The sequence below is a fragment of the Polyodon spathula genome, chromosome 16 (genome assembly GCF_017654505.1).
Source record: "Polyodon spathula isolate WHYD16114869_AA chromosome 16, ASM1765450v1, whole genome shotgun sequence".
NCBI lineage: Eukaryota > Metazoa > Chordata > Actinopteri > Acipenseriformes > Polyodontidae > Polyodon > Polyodon spathula.
This window is the reverse complement of record NC_054549.1, coordinates 30,075,278-30,098,094: the sequence shown is the minus strand read 5'-3', so window position 1 is coordinate 30,098,094 and position 22,817 is coordinate 30,075,278. Positions and strand designations below refer to the sequence as shown.

At 38.8% G+C, this 22,817-nt stretch overlaps 1 protein-coding gene across 1 annotated transcript in view; it reads right to left on the bottom strand.

Moving 5' to 3' along the window:
• LOC121328752 (testis-expressed protein 264 homolog) overlaps positions 1-22,817 on the bottom strand; it is an 83,359-nt gene that overhangs the window by 48,349 nt on the left and 12,193 nt on the right. The window contains exon 2 of the mRNA XM_041273786.1: positions 11,369-11,590. Within this exon, the coding sequence (XP_041129720.1) occupies positions 11,369-11,590 (222 nt within the window). The remainder of the gene's footprint in view (positions 1-11,368; positions 11,591-22,817) is intronic.

The following is a 22,817-nucleotide window of genomic DNA, read 5'->3' as shown; positions in this document are numbered from 1 at the left end:
ATTAGCCTTATTTAGAGTACAAAAGGTGAATCAAAATTCCATCCTCCAGGTTTTACATTAGTGTTTTTCTCAAACTCTGGGCTGACGGTGCTCTAGCAGAATCACACCATTGAGCATGAGCTCAACCAGTGGGCTAAATAGTTACACATAATGTAATGGAAGGATAATGTAAAAAGCTTTGTGTTATGCCTTGGAGTACTTTTTAGAAGATTATTATTATTTTTATTTATTTTTTTAACATGGCAAGGAAATCTGTACCGACTCCCTCGCCTCTCCACCAATCCAGTGCATTAAATGGGGCAGAGCAGCCCAGCCTGTTAAGCGACCCAAAAGAAAACATCCAGGGCTACACTCATTCAACTACTTATTCCTCAGCACAGGTTCGTTAATACCTCAGCACCTTGAAGTTCATTAGAAACAACAACCTCACAATATTCACAGCAAGATACCCTATTGGGATAGATCTATCTTGATACCTCTGACTAACTTATGTATGTTTACAATTCAATTTTTCTAACTTTCACCTAAAGGACCATCTGCCTTTCACGGATACCATCCCAGTATCTTCCTGAACAGAACCCTCCCCCCAGCACATAAAGCATTCTGAAAGACCAACAGTTGTCCATGCATGAGTTTACAGAAGAGAAATGTCAAAGCTCAAGGGCTCACTTGTTCTCATTAAAACTGCTTGCAAAGATGTTCTATTCCAAAAATGTCTACACTTGTCAAACACGACACACTTGAATGTCAGCGCGTTAAGTATTCCTGAACATTTTCCAGGCGCCGCATTCATTACCCGTTCGGCATCTTGCTTCCGGAAAGTAAACTGCTTTCTGGAATCCAATCCAAAGCATAGGCTGCATCAGTACATGCCTCGGGATGAATAATGTTACCAAATACTTTACATGTGCCTTTCTGAAAAAAAAAAGGGGGGATTGAAAATTACCAGTCAAACTTTACAGAAATAGCAATTGCAGTGGAATATATTTCTGGTAGACAGTCAGTTTCACCACAAGGGTGTTTCCTTAGGCAAAGTGTTCTCAAGGTGTCTTTTCAATTATATTCAAATATTCTCATAGCCAGAGGTAGCAGGCACATGAAAACATACAGCACTAAAATCACAGAGACAATAACTGACATCAGTAGACATTGAACAAAATTTGGTTATGAACACTTACTATTTGCTAAAAACCTCAAGCTGTTTATAGGAAAAGCATTATTTGCAGGTCACAGGACCTTGTTTTCCCTTTTCTTCAGAGTGCAGAGGTAAACAGTTCAAGCGTGAGAGTCCCATTCATGCTCCAGTAACTGCCAGTGGTCCTGTCATGACCTGTGTATGGCCAACCCACTTTCAAATCACACTTAAAATCGACCAATAATTAAGCAATCTAACCATGACATGTCAGAATCAGAATAGACAGAATTTGTTCCACAGGTCAGCACAATAGATGAGAATATGAATCTACAGTATCTGCTCTATGGACTTGTGACTACCCGTACTAATTTGTGTGGTTAATTCAGTGGACAACATAGACACTGTTATTTACTTTCCATGGTCAAGTGCTCTATAATTAAAAGGTTAAAGAACTTGTTAGACTCATTTCAAATGTTTATAGACAAAGCAAAACTGGATGCACTGAAATCGTGGAAGAAAAAGGCTTGAATGCATTTCCATATAGAACATCTAATGTTTGGAATGGACTGCCAGAAAGTATAAGAAATGAGCACAGTTAACAAATTCAGAAGCATTTTACTCAAATAATAATAATAATAATAATATCTTTATATAGCACCTTTCATAGTGGATCACCATCACAAAGCACTTTACAGAGGTAGGCTGTGAACTGTGCATTATATGTAGAGTCACATAAAATAGGACATTGATTTAACATCTCATCCACAGAACAGAGCACAAGGAGGTTAAGTGACTTGCTCAGGGTGACATTCACTGACAGAGGTGGGATTTGAAACGGTGACCTTCTGGTTACAAGCCCTGGACTTTAACCACTGGACCACACTGCCTCCTTAATAGTCTACTGAAGTGTAAATGTGTAATGTGAAAAGTACCCTGAAAACACAGTTACTTCTACAGAATATTGAATCTTACACAAAAAATAACATGATCAGCAAATTTTAAAGATCTACATTTAATTTAAAATTAATCATTTGAAAAGTGCCTGTTTTAAACAGACCTAAAGTGAAATGATGTAATGAGCTCTAACATTTAGTTCTATTTTAATGAAATACCATTCTCAAGAGCCATTATTATTATTATTATGAAGAAGAAGAAGCAGAAGAAGTGCTGAAATGTTATTAATACAATTTAAAACAATCAGAATTGCCCATAATCAATGGAGGCAGTCTATTCACTATCAATGGGGTTACAAAGGATGTGTCACACTGCAGTAACTGCAGTGGGCATTACCAGGTTAAAAGCAAGAGTCCATCTCTACTCCATACAGAGGCACTGCCACAAAGCTGATTGCAGTGGTTGCTTGTGTTGTGCGTATGACCTGAGCCGGCCCCGGGGAGCTTTGTTGTACGACTAATAAAACCTAATAGAGGAAATACAGCTGGAGGTTCGCTTCATCAGTAATACAGGAACAATCAGTTCTCTGGACCCTCTGTTCAGTGATGTGACAGTCTGACACAAAACAGCCTCCGCATCTTTCAAGGGACCCACTGGAGGTCACAGGGCACTCTGCTATTTCTTTGATAGCCTTGCATCTGTGTTCTGCAGCCCCGTAATTGCTATAGAAGACAGGTGGCGAGCAGAAAGGACCATGGAACCTATTACAAATCTGATGACCACTGCTGAAGATCAGAGGCTAACTAAAATCTCTTCGGTCATATAGAATCAAAGAGTGTACCTTTCTATTATTTGTGAATCTAGCATCGGGTCATCTTTATACGTGTAAGCAGCCTCAGAAGAGAATGCCTTGTGGTCAGTCCTTTAGGAATGTAACACTGCTTCGTGCAGATTGTAGCCATTATCTGCACAAGCCTTGTAATCATTGCCCTCTACTGGTCAGGCCTATAATGGGGGGGCGGGGGTAATTTATCCGTAATTGTGTTCATTATGTTCAGTTTCACTTTAATTCTAAATTAATTCAATTCATCATCTGCTCATCTATATGAGCCTATCACTAAGTCTGAAAGACATAGCCATTCAGGAAGCCATAGCGATATGTGAGGAAACAATGAATTCTCATGCCATCAAAACGTACTGTATCCAGACTCACGGGTTACATATCAACCAGTAGCCAGAAAAATCAATTCTCATTTTGATATGGAACACTATGTTTTTATGATTTCATCAGTTAACAATGGTGGTTATGGGTTAAGCAAGAGGTGCCATCTAAAAATAAGATTTACATTTTTTAAGTGAGAGACAAACTTTCGTTTCGATGGCATTCCTGAAGCATAGGTCAACGAAAGTCATAGAAGATGTAGTGTAAAAAACAATGTCCAATGTATTTAGCTGGAGTGTATCTCACAGGAGAACTGCAGTTACTCTTCAAACAGGGAGCAGTCGCTACCATCTGAAATGAAGACTTAAACTGGTGACCTTTCAGTGCTTCTTCACAGGAGTGTTTCCAAGGCACTGGCAGCTGTGAATTTTGTAGTTCCACCTTTCAACCAGTTATCATACAGCCTTATTAAATATAAATGTAGAAGACAACAAACTGAGTTCCTGTGTTTAATTTAAAACAAAGAATGAAATCCCTTTAGACAGAACAGGCTTCCTAAACTATTGATCACAAATCTAAACCTGAGGAACAATTTATTGCTGCAGTAGGAGCTGGGGGAGGTACAGTTCTAAAGATGGATCTGCCTGTGCACAGTGCATAGTGTGTTTGCTTTAGGAGATAAACTTACCCCAGAGGTCTTCAGAATGTATCTGCAAACTAGTAACAACCTATAACATTGTTGCCATGCGGTTTCAAATGCAGCACATCGCACAAAACAAGCCCCATCACACTTCTGGAAGTACTGTATAGAAGACTAGAGATTAGCAATGTCTACATATCAGTATGATGCAGTGCCACTATACACAACCACTAATTCGACAGGTGTTTAAATGGTTTGATATACAGCCAGAGAGACAGACAGACAGAGACAGGGAGAGCGGTGTCTCTGTAAGATTCTGATAATCTTCAGGACTTGTCCATTTCAGCATGTCCAGTAACTATAGCCAACAGATAGACAGCTTACATACAACCCATTATGACACTATCAAAAGCCTGTGCTAAAGGATACCCTGAGCAAGTTTTGTCATACCTGCAGTGTGACATACTGTACATACCGGCAGTCAAAATGCATTCAAAGAATCCATAGATAATGATACACTCAATAATTAAAGAAGGTCCTACAACAAGTTTCATAAAACTTGTGTTGTTACAGTGAAGTGGCTGTAAAGATAAAACATGTTGCACTCCACGCCCTGTTACATTTATATTGCTTTTTTTTCTGGTTACTTATGGATATTTTGCCAAAGAGACCCAGAGTAAAAGTTGCTAGCCTTAGAGCCACACTCAACAAGTTATTTCAGGTTTTGAATTGAAAGAAAATAAGTCCTGCAGATAAACCAAGAGGCGCTTTAAACTGGGGGTTAATTTCTGACAGATCGCATCGGATCCCGGTACCTTTTTTTCTGACAGGCGAGAATTATTCATTTTGCAGAAGAAAAAAATTATATATATATTATTATTTCTTTCTTTTTTTTGCAAAAAATAAAATAAAATAACTGACAAAATGAATGACATAAGTGTACTGTAACCATATATTTTAGTATGCAACATTTATGAATAAGGACGTTTTTAGTTTTTTACACCCCAAACGGTGAAGCACCAAAAAACTAGCGTTCTTAAAAACAACAGTGTCGTCGCTCCTGTTTATCAGATTAGTCAGCCTGCCACTGTTCAGACCTGAAGATTATGTTAAAACACGGCCAGGCAAAGGTCAGCATATACATATATTGATGCCTCTGTAAATGGTCAGTACATTAGGTCTATAAACAAAAATGTTATCTGTCTTCTTTAATTAGAAGACCCAGGACTTTTTTGTTTACAAATCAACCCCTGGTTTAGCCCTAAAAGGCACTGTATAAATCTGAATTATTACTGCTACAGTATCACTCATTCAATCCAAAAATACTTCAGCACTTCATGCGTTATTTGCCTAACGGCACTATTCAATCACACCAGTCATAGCAGACCGCCTCTCAAACATGCCACTGCATCAACGCATAGAGTAAAAAAACCTTTACATTCTACAGCCCTGTATTCAAATCAGAACATGCTATCATAGCATGGAGCGAAGAAAACACAGAGTAATGCTGTCATAACACAGAGTGCAGAAAACAGAGTAATGCTGTCATAGCACAGAGTCCAGAAAACAGAGTAATGCTATCATAGCACAGAGCGCAGAAAACCTCTTGCTGCTATATCCACAGCTGATGCCACCAGGGAGAATGCTGTGGCCATTTATAGCACTTGTGTTTGTCTATCACTTTGTCACATATAAGTCAATCATTAGATTTAAAAGGTCCTCTACCTGTCAAAGCACATTTATGTCAATCTGGGAGCAGTTTACTGAATTATTGATACAAGCAAATAACCTAGCAAGATTGCATTATGAAGGCGCCTAACTTAGGCTCATGTTTGGGTTCTGGAAAAAGGAAACATGACTATCAGCATAAACATACAGCACTGACCTAGATGCACACATGAAAGCATGTCAAACACACTTATTGTAAATGCTGCGCTTTTTTTTTTTTTTTTTAAGTTTGATTCATATATGTGTAGCACTGTTTTTTTTTGTTGGTGTTGATTAATTCACTTTCACATGCACATCACAACAGTTAAGATACCTTCAAAAACAAATGCTCATAAAAACTTAATCCTGTGCAGGGGAGAAATGTTTCAGGCATTAAGCAGATGACAGCATTCTTTATTGTACAGCCCTGGTGCTAACATGGATCAATGAGCCTGGGTTAGAACACCAGAACTTAGTTGAATTCTAACTGGATTCCATGAAAAAGTTTCTTTCCACTGAGCTGGGTGTTATAACACAACACAGACATACAGTAACGGAAACACAAAGCACACATTTATAGGAAGGTATATTTAGCGCCCGGGTCTCTCTTCCTAAACATGACTGACCACATCATGCAGTGCACTGGAGCCATTCATTTACTGTAGGATTACATGCTCTATAGAAAAACCTGATGAGCAATATCTGATTTTTTTGAAGAAAAAAAGAGAGCATTACCCCCGTTCACACTCAAACCACCAGGGTCCCTTACTTTACTTATTTACACACTGTGTTGAGATGCCACTCTTTGTTAGGTTCAATGAGCAAGTGGTTACTCGCTGATTTGACAGACTATTTTAATAGAAATTCTCCATAGGATGTCAAGTCAATGTGTTGTGAAATTAGAAAACAATATTGTATTTAACACTGAGTGTAAGGTTTGGAGTTTTTAAGAGACCAACAATTTGATGATTTTAGTCAGAAATGCTTAACAAATTACAATAAGGAATACAAAAGTAGGGCTTTAAATGAAGCTATCACGTTAGAAAAAGCAGTATAATATCTGCAGTATTATCCAAAATAATTCTCAAACCCACGCCGGCCTAGGGTAAGTATATAAAATAAGAAGTCGATTTCGCACATGCTTGTCCGGTTCTTATAAAATGATTAATCCCAGAACTTTCTTCAAGGATGCCAATTATTAAGCATCAACAAGATGGCTTGGTAGCCCATGACATGCACTCACCACTCTCTAAAAAAACCTTCCTTCTACCCAGAGTTATATGCGTATTCAAACAGCCCATTCTCACGGGCGCTTTAACAAATCTGATCTGTAGCCCACAGATTCTGCAAATGCATCCAAGTTTCTTCACGCACTCCAAAAAAATAAAAAGAAAGGTGTGCTGCAGTCAGAAATGTTTCCCCTCTGCAATCTGCAGAGGTCATAAAATTAATATTCGGTGAATCAGAAAATGAGTGCACTTAAGACCTTGATTAATTCATCCGCGCATGACACAATCTACTTGGAGTACGCAGAATGAAGCAGGGGGATATTTGCCATTGAGTTAATGCAGAATGTCTCAGCTGATTTCAGTGTGTATTAATTCAACTTAAATATTCATACAAGGGTGCAGCAATGAGCTCTCATATCTCCTGTGTCAAGGATGACACTGAACCCATAATGCAGTTCTAAGATTAGAAAAGCACAGTCAAGGAGCTGTGCAGCTGTGTTAGAATGCTTTTATGCTTAGTCCTTCTTCAGGGTTTATTAGTTCTGATTAGTTCTGTGTATGTTCAGAGTGAGTACCGGCATTACAAATTTACTTCTGCAGTCCAGAGAAACAAACAAAGTATACTGAACTAGATGACTCTTTCAACACTAAGCACTGAAATAGTTTCAGTGCTTTAATGAGAAAATAAATCAAACAAAAATGTTATAGGGACAAACAGAAGATGGGACCAATTACTGTACATGCTAAATATAACGTCCAGCCTCAACTGTCTGCCCTTTTCATATTAGCACCCAGTTTTACTGGCAAAAGGTTCATATATGCCCATGTTCTCCAAAAATGGCAGTTCTTTTTTTCAATAGCTTAAAATATGATGTTACTTACAAGTCAAAAACTATTTCATTTTCGGTTTATTTGTAATAAAATAACATTTTCAAATGTATTTTGACATGGTAAATTGAGTCTGCAAGCAACCTTGTCTTCTACACAGTATGTCAAAAAAATCCATGTTTCATCTTTTTCGTTTCAAGGCTGAAAACAACAGGTGCTGGAGGGTTTAAGCTCACAAGAAAGAGCATTTGGGTAATCAAGTAACTCCTGCTTTATATATTTTGTGATGATAGCATATGTACAAACATAAGAAAACTGTTAGTACAACACAAAAATAGTTTTCTATTCAATGATCTGTTACTACCCTGCTACCACTTAATTTGAAGCTCACAGAAAAGCTTCAAGCAGTGTCCATTAACCATTGTTATATATATCTATATATATATATATATATATATATATATATATATATATATATATATATATATATATATATATATTGTAAGGTACCAGGGAGGGGGTTAAAATCCTTCCCTGCTAAAAACCTTGTGAGAATGCACATTTGGGTATTATGGGGTTTAATTGTGTAATTGTTTAATTGTTTAGTAATCCCCTGCACCTGATGGTAGTTGTAAATTAGAGCCAGGTGCAGGGTATTTAAGAGAGGCAGCCAGTCTGTTCAGGGCTGCTGTGCGTAGGGAGGCAGAAGGTGTGGTCTGCTTCCAAGCAGTCAAGGTAAAGTGCTGTGTTAAACCTTGTGAGTTGTGTTTGGGTTACAGGTAAACAGCTTAGCTGTCCTGGTTGAGTTAGGTTCCAGACTGTATAGTTAGTGCTCCAAGAAGGAGCTAGGTGTTTGTTTGTTTTGTTTAATTTATTTGATTGGTGTTTATTAAAAGTGCGCGTCAGCACTTAAATCAATTCCATTTCTGTGTCCTGGGTCTACTTTGAAAGGGGCAACGAACGTGAAAAGTGAAAGGATCGTTTACAATATATATATATATATATATATATATATATATATATATATACACACACACATAGGCTTTTAAGCAGAGGTGTTTTATTGAGTTTCTGACAGGAAGGAGTTATTGATGTGTCGACATCTTCTATACCCAAATACTGGGTTGTCTAGTAGCCCATGCAAGCAAAGCAATCTGCTTGAAAGTTTATCAAGAAGTTATCTAGCAGCAGTTTCAGCAGCATCAAGTTCATAAGTTTATTTTAGAAAAACTGCAGCGGTTTTAATTGATTTTGGAACACTGCATTCTGCTTCATCTTGTATATTGAAGACCTGTCCTACCAAAAGCAGTGCAATCTCTGATTCAAGACACCCTGTCAAGATGTCAGGTCAACCACAGCTTGGTGCCAACATGGTAACAATAATAACAATGGAGTGGTTTACAGTGAACAAACAGTTCCCAGCTACAGCTGGGGATTCGGAGGAGAGCAGGAGAGGATGGCAGCCTGGCACTTAACCTTTTTTCTATCAAGTTAATTGTGCCACACATCAGCTCTGCAAATCCTGCAGTCTGCCAGGGCAGATGGCTCTGCCAGGCTGAAACAAGCCCTCACTTGGGGGAAAATCCTTGCCTGCAGGGCCACCACCTGCATGAAACAATGAGATCATTAAAGCTCACCAGCACATTTGTTTTTTTTAGGAAGTTTTGCAGCCCCTTTGATTAATTACAATCTCACAATCCTCCTGCCTCACAAACTATTTTTCTTTTTTTTTTGTTTATCAAGACTAAGCCAATTATGGTGATTTTTAAGCACCAGGTGGCAAATGAAGTTTGCCAGTTAGATTGTTATGTACAGTACTGTATATTAAAAAACGAAATATAAATAAATATCTGTTTTGGCAAAGTCATTATATTTCTACATACTAGATTATCGTATTGTTCTGCAGCATTTTGATATAGTCTTAGCCTGTAAAATGGTTTTCTTCAATTATAAACAAAGTATTAATTATTAATAGTGGTAAACCTGCAACACCGGGCCTCCTGCTGGATAATTAGCCTCTTACTGAAGACGGGTCAGCATGTGAACACAATTTTAAAAAGGCAGGGCAGCTTCTGGTTGTATTAATATTGCGCCTCTATGGGGATTTCCGTGTTGTCGTCCAAGGATCACATCAGCAGTTGGGCTCGCATGCTTGAACATGAACTCCACAGAAGACCACAAGTTACCAAATGAAAGCTCCTGGGTATCAAGCATGGTACCCAAATATAGTAGACTACAGGGCCCTTTGTGACCCATGCTGGTGTGTTATTACTCACATCAGAAAGGTGTTACAATGCAGCACTAGAGTCACAAGAACTAAACCATTTGAGGCTGTGACACTTGCAGCGCTGTTATTATTAGCAATTAGTAAACCAGACCGCTAGTTAGCTCAGGTGACCATAAACACTGGTTTTACTGTATTGAAGTTACAGTTGCAATATTTTTTTTTTCCACAGCATTTCTACAGCAGTTCAACTTTTCTTATCCAGAAAACATTTTCACAAAAGGTGTGCCAGTTTTGTGCACAAAAAAAAATGTAAACGAATTGAAAAAACAAAACACAACATTGATTTTTTAAATTTAAGTTAATTTCTAACAGATACCTGCTGTGCTGGAAAGGTTTTTCGGACAATAAATATGATGGTGGACTGCTGAGAGTTTCCGTAGCACAAAAAGTGTAGGAGGAACTGATTAAAAGAAGCAGCTTTGCGCCTGCAAAGCAACTGAAACTCATTAAAGAGTGCTGAGTTTACCTGCCGGACGTGTAAATTACAACAAGCCGGAGACAGTTTAAATAATTCAAAATAAAGTCTTTGCCATCTGCTGCATGGCAGATAGGGAAATTCCTGTCTGCACTGCTCTAGATTATATTGCACTGTAACTCCTATGTAGATCACAGTTTAATTGTGTTAGTTTTAACAGCATGCTCTATCTCATGACCACCGCCTAGTGCCCTTCAGTCTGTGCACATTATTATCCATGGGCTTGTTAACTGAAACGGTAGTAAACATTGCAACTGAAAATGGGAACCTGTGGAAAAACGAAGGTGAAATTTAATTTGTGTGAGAAATAGAGCAATAAGGTTACAAATAGAGAAATAGAGAAACTGAATCTTCTTATTTATAAAAGAGTTCTGTTTTTTAGAGGAAAATTCAGATAGGATTGAGGGGTTATTATCAAGTTTCCATTGTTGCAAAGAAAATCCCAGGTTCACGTATTAAAAAAGTAGCATCACTACATCAAACAATACCTTAAGTTTAAAAGATTAGTCTGTGCCTTGCCAGAGGTTCTCTTAGCAGCCATTTCTGGATTCTTTGTAACCAATAGAAGATCATCTTTTTCCACAGCTAGCCAATCAGAAGTGATCAGGGTGGGACGTAAACACTTTTTAAAATGTTTGTTTAGGTGCTAGATTTCCACAATTCAATTCTTAGAAACTTGTGTAGCTCTCTAGAAATATGCCTGGAGTGTTTTACTAACAACAGAGCAAACATAATAATAATAATAATAATAATAAATAATAATAATAAATAATTTGTCCAACTGGCAAAGTATAACAGCAAAACTTGCTGTCCCTCAAACAAATCTTGTTGTCCCAGGTGTCTGGCGATATGAAATGCATACCCCTGAAAAGAACTGACTTTTTGCATGTATTTCTTCATCAGTTAAGTATTAATTCTCAATTCTCCAACTGGAGAAATTAATACACTTTAGGGCTTGACTTCTTTATCAATGTATCCTTATTTATAGCAAAGAAACAACGTTTCTCCTACCTTGATGTAGCTTCCCATTTGAGGGTACACTCTCCAATTGGCCAAGAAGATAGACAGGAAGGTGTTGTTTGGGAAGGTTGTCATGACGACGTGCGTGACAGCAGGAAAGGAGAAGATCTTGAAGCTATACTTCTCGTAAAGCTTGAGCAGCTCCTCGGAGGGCTCCTCCTCACCCTCGCTCAGGACACTGCCAGCCAAGTAGCGGCACTTCTCCGCAGGCACCTGGAACACACAGCAACATTACTGCTCCTGCTACATCAGTGGCCTGGATACTGGCAATCTAATAAAAACAGGTCTAAGTTAATCATGGATAAGACCTCATCCCTCGAAGCTGAAAAAGAGTTAAAGGAACTTCATTTTTCTGCTAAGGAAAAAAAAGAAATCTAAAAGTTTATTAAAATGAAATTTAAAAAAGTGTTCGAGGAGCCCCTGCTGGTTTGTGGGACTTGAATATGTGTTGTATGTTTTTCGCCACTCAAACTGCTTTCCTAATACAGTAAATATTTATACAATTGTCCGTTCTTTGAATATAAGCAATGGATTTTAAAAATGAGCCAGCCATCTTACATGACTGGATGGGATATGTGTTTTTACCTCTGTATTTCGTTTCTTTAATTGCAACTGCCACGTCAAGGAATAGTGTCACATTGAATTTGGCACCAATCGTAACAGAACCCAATTTTTGAGAGCTAAATTTAAAAACCAATGTTCCACCCAAGACATATAAAAGGTTTCTATTATTTGTGCCAAGGAAAAATAAAGACACTCCATATACCCAAGGATTATGCATTAACAATTAACAAAGGTCCATTGCAAGTGCATCACAATTGGAAAAGCAATTCTCAAATTATATGCAAAACTCTAAAGCGACAGGCACAAAGGCAGTTGAAGAGACACACAGCTTACATATACTCCAAGACCTATTTTAGAAAGTCACAAGCTTTGAAAACCGTATATGCCTAGATATATATGTATGCAAATACTCAATACTACACTTCCCAGCTTGGATAGGCATTCCCATCGAGGGATAATACCCAACTGCATCCAAATCAAAAGTCATTAAGAGAGAATAGGGCCACATGCAATAGCTTGTAGCTTCAATACCTTTGATAGCTTTGAAGCCTGCATTACACAGGGTATATTGAAGCTACATCAGTCAGAGTGAAGACAGTAACACATTTGTGAACAACAGTAATTTCCAATTGAGAGTCATTTTTGCTAAAACTGTCTCTAAGGAAGGAAGAGTTAAAGACTTTCTGAAAGATAAAAAAAGAAGAAAAAAATAAAACCGAGCCGGAATTCAAAGTCATTTTCTCAAATGTTTTTTTTTTTTTTCTTTCTTCACAGGTAAAATCAAAGGAGGCAGTCTTTAAAGTGTTGCTTTCATCAGAAGAAAGGCTGTCAGCAGATGGTGTTTTGCCGCATATGCTCCACAGTGCTGACAGTCTCAAAACAAGTTGCACAGAACTTGCAGACTAATTGCTGTACTCTTGCATTTCTCTCCCGCTTAGGGGCTGCCATTTTATATAGCTCCCATAGACAATTAAGTCTTATTTCTGTCGCCCAGGTTGTTACTGCACTTCATTCTCTCACGCATTTGACAACAGCAATCTCTTTCAATTAAGGTGATTATAGATGCTATGGTGAAAAATATGAGGTATCATACCATATTATATATATATATATATATATATATATATATATATATATATATATATATATATATATATATATATATATATACACACACACACAGTACTGTGCAAAAGTTTTAGGCAGGTGTGAAAAAATGCTGTAAAGTAAGAATGCTTTCAAAAATAGACATGTTAATAGTTTATATTTATCAATGAACAAAATGCAAAGTGAGTGAATAGAAGAAAAATCTACATCAAATCCATATTTGGTGTGACTACCCTTTGCCTTCAAAACAGCATCAATTCTTCTAGGTACACTTGCACACAGTTTTTGAAGGAACTCGGCAGGTAGGTTGGCCCAAACATCTTGGAGAACTAACCACAGTTCTTCTGTGGATTTAGGCAGCCTTAGTTGCTTCTCTCTCTTCATGTAATCCCAGACAGACTCGATGATGTTGAGATCAGGGCTCTGTGTGGGCCATACCATCACTTCCAGGACTCCTTGTTCTTTACGCTGAAGATAGTTCTTAATGACTTTCGCTGTATGTATGGGGTCTGCTCTCCAGCCCTTCGGCGAACAAACTGCCTTCTGCTACAGCCAAACATTTCAAATTTTGACTCATCAGTCCAGAGCACCTGCTGCCATTTTTCTGCACCCCAGTTCCTGTGTTTTCATGCATAGTTGAGTCACTTGGCCTTGTTTCCACGTCGGAGGTATGGCTTTTTGGCCGCAAGTCTTGCATGAAGGCCACTTCTCACCAGACTTCTCCGGACAGTAGATGGGTGTACCAGGGTGCCACTGTTTTCTGCCAATTCTGAGCTGATGGCATTGCTGGACATCTTCCGATTGTGAAGGGAAGTAAGCATGATGTGTCTTTCATCTGCTACAGTAAGTTTCCTTGGCCGATCACTGCGTCTACGGTCCTCAACGTTGCCCGTTTCTTTGTGCTTCATCAAAGGAGCTTGGACAGCACATCTGGAAACCCCTGTCTGCCTTGAAATTTCTGCCTGGGAGAGACCTTGCTGATGCAGTATAACTACCTTGTGTCTTGTTTCTGTGCGCAGTCTTGCCATGGTGTATGACTTTTGAGAGTAAACTGTCTTCAGCAACCTCACCTTGTTAGCTGAGTTTGGCTGTTCCTCACCCAGTTTCATTTCTCCAACACAGTTGTTTCTTGTTCAGTTAATGATTGTGTTTCAACCTACATATTGAATTGATGATCATTAGCACCTGTTTGGTATAACTGTTTAATCATACACCTGACTATATGCCTACAAAATCCCTGACTTTGTGCAAGTGTACCTAGAAGAACTGATGCTGTTTTGAAGGCAAAGGGTGGTCACACCAAATATGGATTTGATGTAGATTTTTCTTCTGTTCACTCACTTTGCATTTTGTTAATTGATAAATATAAACTATTAACATGTCTATTTTTGAAAGCATTCTTACTTTACAGCATTTTTTCACACTGGCCTAAAACTTTTGCACAGTACTGTATATATAAACCTATGCAAAACACCAATGTTAGTTTGGCCCTCTCTGCATATAAGGTTCTCTGGTGCACAGAAATTTCAAGATTACAGTGGAAAAAGGTCAGGCTACATATTCCAAATCCAAGTAATTTCCTTCAGATGAAAATGCATGCTATCACTGGCTGTTAATGTAACATGTATTTTGATGTTCCCTTACTTCAATAATATGACATAATATAAAGTTTTAAATAAGAGCATTGGAGGAATCGAAAAGGAAAACGAAGGCCGCAGGCTTCAGTGTTCTACCTAATTGCAGATTTTTCAAGTGAAAAGGTTACTTGCAAAACGTAGAAGCAGCGACAATTCATTTTAAAATCATCTGTGAGTGAGGTTTTTTTGAACATACATGAATAAAACTGAATTCTTCACAATAAATCTCTTTCAAGGCAGCACATGCTCCATTACAGAGAACACTAAGCCCACAAGATGGTGAGAAGGGACTCCTTGTTGAGGATTGGGCTACTCAAATGCTGGACAAGTAGGACAATACTTAACACACAGCTACAGTAGAGCTCCAAAGCAGATATGGCCCAGCTTTGTCTTATAAAGCAACATTTCTAAACACACGAGCATCTCCACACATTCAGGTTTTTTTTTTTTTTTTGGGGTGGGGGGGGTGGGGGGGTTCAGAATGTTTTTGAACCGTTAAATAAAATGGAATACATAATGAAAGTTTATAAATAAAAAACAAAAAAATACCTAGAAAAAATAAATCCTGTACTAAACACTAGTGGTATAAAGTTTCCAAACTTGTATTTTGTCCTTGACTTGCAGCATCCCTGCTCAGGTCATTTTAACTTTAAGGGCCTTTTTATTTCTCTGGTTATTCCTTTAATGTAGTTATGAGCATTTGTTGAGAAATAAAGCGCATGATTCCCCTACTGTTAAGAGACCAGGCTGTGGAGGTCATTCTTCATTAGCAGACTCATAACACCACTTTAATTGTTTTTTTATGACCCAATGCTGCACTTCTGGGACATTAGTAATGTAGAGATTACCATTAGTACAAGTACAGTTAAAACACACTCCTGAATCTCAGGATGATCAAATCAACACTACAAAACAGGTTCTCCAAAGCCAATGCATCAGAATAAGTGTTCTTAACATCATCATTGACATTGTAGATTCTGCTACCACTAATTCTCATGTTTCACAATCCGGTAAGACAATCTTCTGTCTGTCTGATCATTTTAGAGAGTAATGACTGTTTGCATCTGTGGCTAGACAAGTCAGCAGAGGACAAGCGCACACAATAAAACCTCTGAATCTCTGACCTTATAAGGTAATGTCAGATGCAGACATATCACCTTTCTGATCTCAAAAGTGAGCAAGGTCAGGACTAGGAAGATGTGGTGGAGACGTAATACCTTAAATGGGACAGATATTGTGGGGTCCTGACTAAACTTCATGACAATATGTTCTGGCTTAACCCGTGATGTCCAAGCTATATAAGCAGGTTCTGGACATGGCCCAATGGACTTAAACTCAGGGTAAAAAAACTTGCAAATGTTAAAGGCTGTTGCTAAAATAAAAACTAGTGAAGACTATCTCTTATACGATACTTTTTTTTTTTTAACAAGTCGGTTCTCAGGAGTGTTTTCTCACCTCCCACAGAGATTCAACTCAACTGATCAGTCACCATTGAAGCATTCCACAGCACGAAGCATGGCCCTTGATAGAGTAGTGAATCACCACTAGCACACATTGCGAAACTCTTTTTTGTCAGATAATAGTATCCCTTAGCGGAGACCATTTATATATAGTAAGGCTTTGGTAAACTGCTCACAAATTAAATTTATAAAAAACACAAATTTCCCAGAGACAAATTTATACAGTTTAATATGTGAGAAGGAACCATAACACCCATTACAAAGCATTCATTTTCAGCAACTAACTGTATTCTGTTCATATTCCTGCACAGTCTCAGCGAGTATAAACGATTATTGTGGCACTGTGATCTTTACAGAGAGAATAATAGGAAAGGTGTCAATACATTTTCTGCACATCTCTTCAATAGAAAGTTTGTATTATGTGTAACTAAACATCACAAAACCTTAATCACAAAAGCTTCCCTGCCAGAGAACTAGTGTTAAGCAACCAACATTATAGTGTTTATAATAATTCAAAAACAGGCAAAACTTCTGGCTCACAGACTGTACAGCCACAGCTGGCACACAATAGACTGAGCATGACAACATACAAAAAGTCTGGCCACCTGGCCTAACAGTGAAAGCAACCTTCTGACCCCATCAACAATCAGCAACACAACTCCGAGCGCCAGAAAGGAAACTTCTTGAGGAGTGAAATGTTCCCCACCGGAAGTCATTCAAATTTCACACAGAGTATTTTTTCTGTGCCTCTTACACAGGCAGGACTGTTATTACTGTGGCCGATTATCTGTCCGTCAGGAATAGACTCTTCACTCGCAGAGCGTGCACGAGCATAAATCAGGGCGACGGGAGGTGGCAAGTTCAATGCGCTGTCAGCCCAGATGAGATCAATTAGCTTCTGGGTGGCAGGGAGCTTCATTCAAGGGGAAATGAAGAGTAGACACTTTGATGAGATCTAACAGAGACGCATCGATAGCAACACGGAAAAAAAAAACAGATACAGGCTGGTCAAGTGCAGCCAGTTGACAGTTTATTTCTCTCTGAAAACACCAAGCAGCAGTGTTTTAATGCTTGTTCGGTTCGTTTCCATTTGTTTCTACAATCCTATTTCGGGTAAGCGATTAATGGCAATCGTGGTTTGTTAATATCTTTTAGTTTTAGTCTTTTCAGTTTCAGAACTGCAATATCTACACCTGTCCAAACCTTGGGCAGATAGCCCATACTATTTAACTTTCAAGCAGCCCACATTTTTTCTACTCCCCTACTCCCTTCCTGAAAGGATACTGTGGCAAAGTGCCCGTCCCTGTGTGTATTTTGTGTTGTGTGTATTGTGTTAATGTTGGTGTACAGTCTTTGGTACACGGGATATAAACGGGTCTGTGTAACATGAGTTTTTAAAATGTATATTTGTATTTAGGCACGAGGATTGCACAGCACTTGACGTGCAAGTAAAAGTATGCAATATGTGAGCACGGGGAATTGCACTTTATTAATTCACGTGCAGTTGTACCGCGGCTCCAACTAAATGATTTGCAATCGAGTCTCGGTACAGCTGCATAAAAGCAGCATGTTTTCACTCACCCGGGGTTGTGTGTTCGGTGAGTGGAGAACGGGATTGGAGACGGAGGTAATAATAATAAGAACAATAATAGTAGTAAGTAAAATATCTGCTCACCGTGTTGTTTAGTGTTAGTCTGTTTTGTTTGTCTGTTTATTTTGGCTACCAGTGCCGTGTCCTGTGTTTTTGTTTGTCTCACAACCGTTTATTTTCTGTCTGTCTGTGCACTATTAAATGCTGAGCGAGACCATTTGCGCAGCTCCACCAAACTCCACCTCTCTGTCATTTATTTCCTGGTTCCTGTTTCTGGTCTGATGTCCCCCACTCTGGCCGTCTTGGTGACAGATACCCTGCCAGGTTTAATTATTTAGTTTTACACAACAACAAATCGCTGGATAGACTAACATTTTAAGTAGTTTCAGTATATGTGCATTACAGTGTACTTGCATTTTTCAAGTATCCCAAAGCACATGTTATAGCATTTACACAATGTGTGCCGACAAACAAGGTATTTTGTTATTTGGAGTCACAAAATGTGGAATAGGTTAATCATGATCACACAAGTGGTTTCCAAGATATAGCCATCACCATATTAACTATCAGGTTACAGAGGATGAGGAATTTGAATCTGGGGAGATGAGAAGTGTAGAACGAATAGGCAGTTTGAGTGACAGGTGCCCTGTCATTTTGGTAAACTCTGCCCAACTGTTTAAAAAAACATAATTCCATTAACACCACAGTCATCTCCCTGCTCTAATCAACCAGCTCACAGAAATCCCATTGCACAGTATTTGTCACCTGTCTGTCATACAATGCAAACTACAGGGAGGATCGTTTATTGAATCTTGTGTGTTTAAAGAAGCTTCTGGAAACAGTGTTGATTTTCTACATTTGTATCAACTAAAGAGAGAAATTAGATTTGCTTTGCAGAAATATCTAACAAACCCCATTTTCTGAATATAAATACATATAAGAGGCCAACTACAGGGCTAATGTTGTAGGAAAATTGTTGGTAGCGCTAGGTCAAACGTGGCCCTATGAAGTTCATACAAAAAAAAAAAAAACTCTGAATAAAAAAAAAATCACTTTTTTAAAACAACTATATTATACAATTAAACCATTAATAAAACATAATTATCAATAATACATAACACAAAAGGAATATTTAAAGATGGAGTAGTAAGTAATGGGTCAGCTTATTATGTCAATGAAGACAAGAAATATGATTTTACTTTTACTCTAGTTTTATATGTATTCTCCTTGTTTTGTATGGTATGACTTCTTTTAGCTTTTAGAAATGAGATAGTATAGCAGGGTCCCCGAGTGGCTCATCCAGTTAAAGCACTGCTGCTGGGAGCGCAGGATGAGTCACACAGCTTGGACGGCGCCAGTTTGCATCTGAGCTGTGCAGAGGCCGAACTTTGCTGGGGAAGGGGGAGTCACATTAGCTCTGATGCTCCCGGAGTGGGGGTTGGGAGACCAGCGGGGATTGCTTCTCCTCATCGCGCAACAGCGAACCCTGCTGGCCAGACACAGAGTGCATTCAGAGTGATAAGAGGCAGGGCTGGTCTCTGTTCTCAAGGATCGGTAGCCCGACCACCTCTGCACTGGATTGTTCGACGTAAAAGCGATTCTGGCTTTAGGCTTGCGAGATCGGAGGACGCTCAAATGCCCTTAGAACATCTGTGCTGTGTGGGGAGAAAAAACATACTGGACATTCCAAATTGGGGGAAAAATAAATAAAAATAATTAGGTCAAGCCTGTCGATAGAGGCCTACCGCTCATTTCAAGGGTCATGTAAGGACCACAACAACAAAAAAGTACAGTGTACATTATACACATATACTACCTTTTGTAGACAGAGGATATACAGCTGCAAACACACAGTTATCAGAATTCTTTGTAGTTTAACAGTTAAGTAAATTAACAGTTAAGTAAATTCCCTGAAGTTAAGTAAATCAACAGTTAAGTAAATTCCCTGAAGTACCAGTGGGATAAATTCAGGGTCTTGTCTCAAGTGTTTTAAATCAGGGTAGCACTGAATAGGAAGTTTGCATTGCGGTAACAAGCGATTGTCCTCAGACAGCTAGATGAATTATTCAGTAAAGTTTACTTTTCAGCTAAAAACAAAAACACAAGGGTGTCCATTTTAACTGCCGGCAGTGACTCATCTAGTGTTCTTGGTCCCCCAAGAGGAACAGTCTAGCATGTCACACTACCAGCAGCCTGGCAGAGCTTGCAAGATAGCCAGAGCATGCAGGCATCATGTTATAGAGGCATGCTGTCAATCAAGCCAGTACTCGGAACTGACCAGACAGTCACTACAGTAGCTGCCACTGGCTCTTGCTCAAACAGCTGGCTTTCTGACAGGGAAACAGTGCTCCTCATGCTTTTAGATCTGTGGGACCTATTAAGCCCCTTTGTAAAGACACCTGTGCAGTGCCACAGTCACCGACGGACTACCACACAGGCAGCATCCCAGAAAAAAATTAATCTACACCCAAGAAAAATTAGCACTGTCATCTGGCAAGTTACACTGCTTTCCTTGTGGTTGTATTGTACCAGAGTTTACCATGTTTTGTCTCTTAAACAATGATTAAAGAGTGACATTTAAAAAGGTAAATGTTAGACCCAAGGCCTGGACACCTGAGGCAATCTCAGTTTTAAATCTCAGCTTTAATATTGACTTAAACGGTGACACTTCAGGGAAGGTTACCATTGTTAACAATGACTTCCCTGTTGGCCTATCGTGGGTACTTTCTAGTTAATTAAGCATGGAAGACTTTGAGTATTGTCATTTGTAATTACTTGGAAGATTATACTGGATGCTAAAGGCACTGAAGAGACTTGGATGGATTTCTATTTGCTTTCTCAGAATGGTGTCGCTGCACTTTATTTGTTTTTGTGGCTTGGGGTCTACAACTATCAATGATAAGGATCCCGGGGGGAGCTTTAGATATTAAACACAAGTGAGCTCAGCCACTGCTGAAAGTAGAAAAGAACACAGGCACTTTGAAGCTTTTAAGGGTGAACTTGAACTCACACAAACTCCAGTTTTCGTTATCATTAGAGCAGATTAAGATTTTGGAAAGTAAAAGTACCAGACAATACAACAGAACTTAAATTTCAGTAGAAGGAAAGGTGTGTGGGCTTTCTCTGATCCCATGACCAAGAGAACTGCCTCTTTTCACCCAGGAGCTCCACTGCACGTCAGAAAGCTACTGACTCCTGGACAAAGGACGAAGGCCAGCCTGGCATCTTGGCACAGCGCTTCACTGCTCTGACTGTAGGACACGCTCTACACCACAAGGTAAGCCTTTAGGGACCCCCATATACCGCTACGTTTAGCTTTACTTGTTCTAGATGTACTGTCCTGTGTAAAGTCTTGCAAACCAAAGGAAGAATAACAATTGTCCTGTACAGCAAACTTGACACTGAATTAGGCTGTCCAGATCCTGAGGCTCATGTTTTGATCTCGATTAGACACAGTGGCCCACTACAGCACTCAATGGATAAAACTATAACAAGTTAACAAATAAAGGCCAATGTAAAATATTCCTTAAAAAATAACAAAGCATTATTTTTGTCAATCTCACTGTATCTTTCACTTTAGCTTTTCCTGGCACTTAATTAGTTGCACATTTGATTCTTTTATAGGTCATTTATTCTTCCTGTTGCAACCAGGTCGCCACCAGCTGTTTAAAAAGGATGCCATCCTAGCAGTAGTATGCTTGACACTGCAGCTGGATTAATATAGACAACCAAACACAGTACTCTCAAAGCCCTCCTGTGATTGCTGGCCTTCATAGATCTCATGCCCAGACACCTAGCCACAGGCTACTTAGTAAACCTGCACACCAGGTAAAACAAATAAGGCATGTCCTCTATTTATCATACAATCCTGTCAATAGAGTTTCCCAGGAAATACAGAAGCTGTCAAAACCAAACAGATGCCTCCTGGATATTACTTCTCTGAAACTATTCTCCCATTACAACCCAAAGTGACACCACATCAAATATTATAGCCATGCAACATATACATGTTTATGTATGAATCGTCTCTGCAGCTGTCCATCAACTCCTGAAAGCTTGTTAGTCAGAAGTATACTGACAGAGAGTTCTGTACTGGGTCCCTGATTAGACTGGGGTTAGTATATAGAGGAGGTGTCATTCTATCTTGTACTTGTTGTTCACCTGGGTAATTCATCAGGTGGGCTTGGTTAAAGAACTATATGAATGCAAGACGCACTTTGTATGCTTATGAGTCTGGAACCTGGGAAAGGATAAACTTTAAAAAAGTAGCTTCAAATGCTTTTTTTATGGTGTTTGCAACTATTCTGAATGGGTTCTGGGTTCTTTTACTCTGGTTTTTGAGGATTTATACTTTTTCTTTATATTTGCCTTTACTTGGCTTTGAGCTTGGACTAACAGCCTTCCCCTATTCCACCCAATTCAAGTGACAATGTGATCTTTCAACTACTCTCTCTGCATATAGTCACACAGTTTGGCAGGCTTAGGATGCCCGGACAAGCTCAATGCCAGGTAAAGGCAGATTCAGATAATATACGATAATAACCTGTTTTTGTTGGATCTATTTGAATATAGCATAGGGATCATCACACTTTGTGAAGTCATCCATTACTGTGTACCACAGCTCTGATTAAAATAAAAAATAAAAAAAATGAAAAAATAGTGGCTTTGAAATCCAAGAACCACATCCCATATTATCTGCGGTTATGAACTGAAGGCAGCAACCAAATATATTGCATATCTGTAATAGGCGCTTGAATTAACCAGGGAAGGCTTTCAGCTGTAGTTTACTTGCCAAGATCTTTTTCAATAAAAACGAATAAAACACGAGAAGTGTGTTGAGTGTCTGAGTGGGTGGCTGGCAACACTGAATAGCGTGACTTCAGAGTGCAAGAATTTCACAAATACTAATTTCAAAATATCCTGGTTTACTTGAAATGAAAACGACTTGAGCACCTCAATGCCACAAAAGAACACCAAAACATTTAGTCTTTGTATACAGAGACAAAGTTGTGCAGTAAATTAAAGCAGCATGAAAATGCTACTGCTACACCTTTGTGAGGAATGAATTACCAAATGTAATA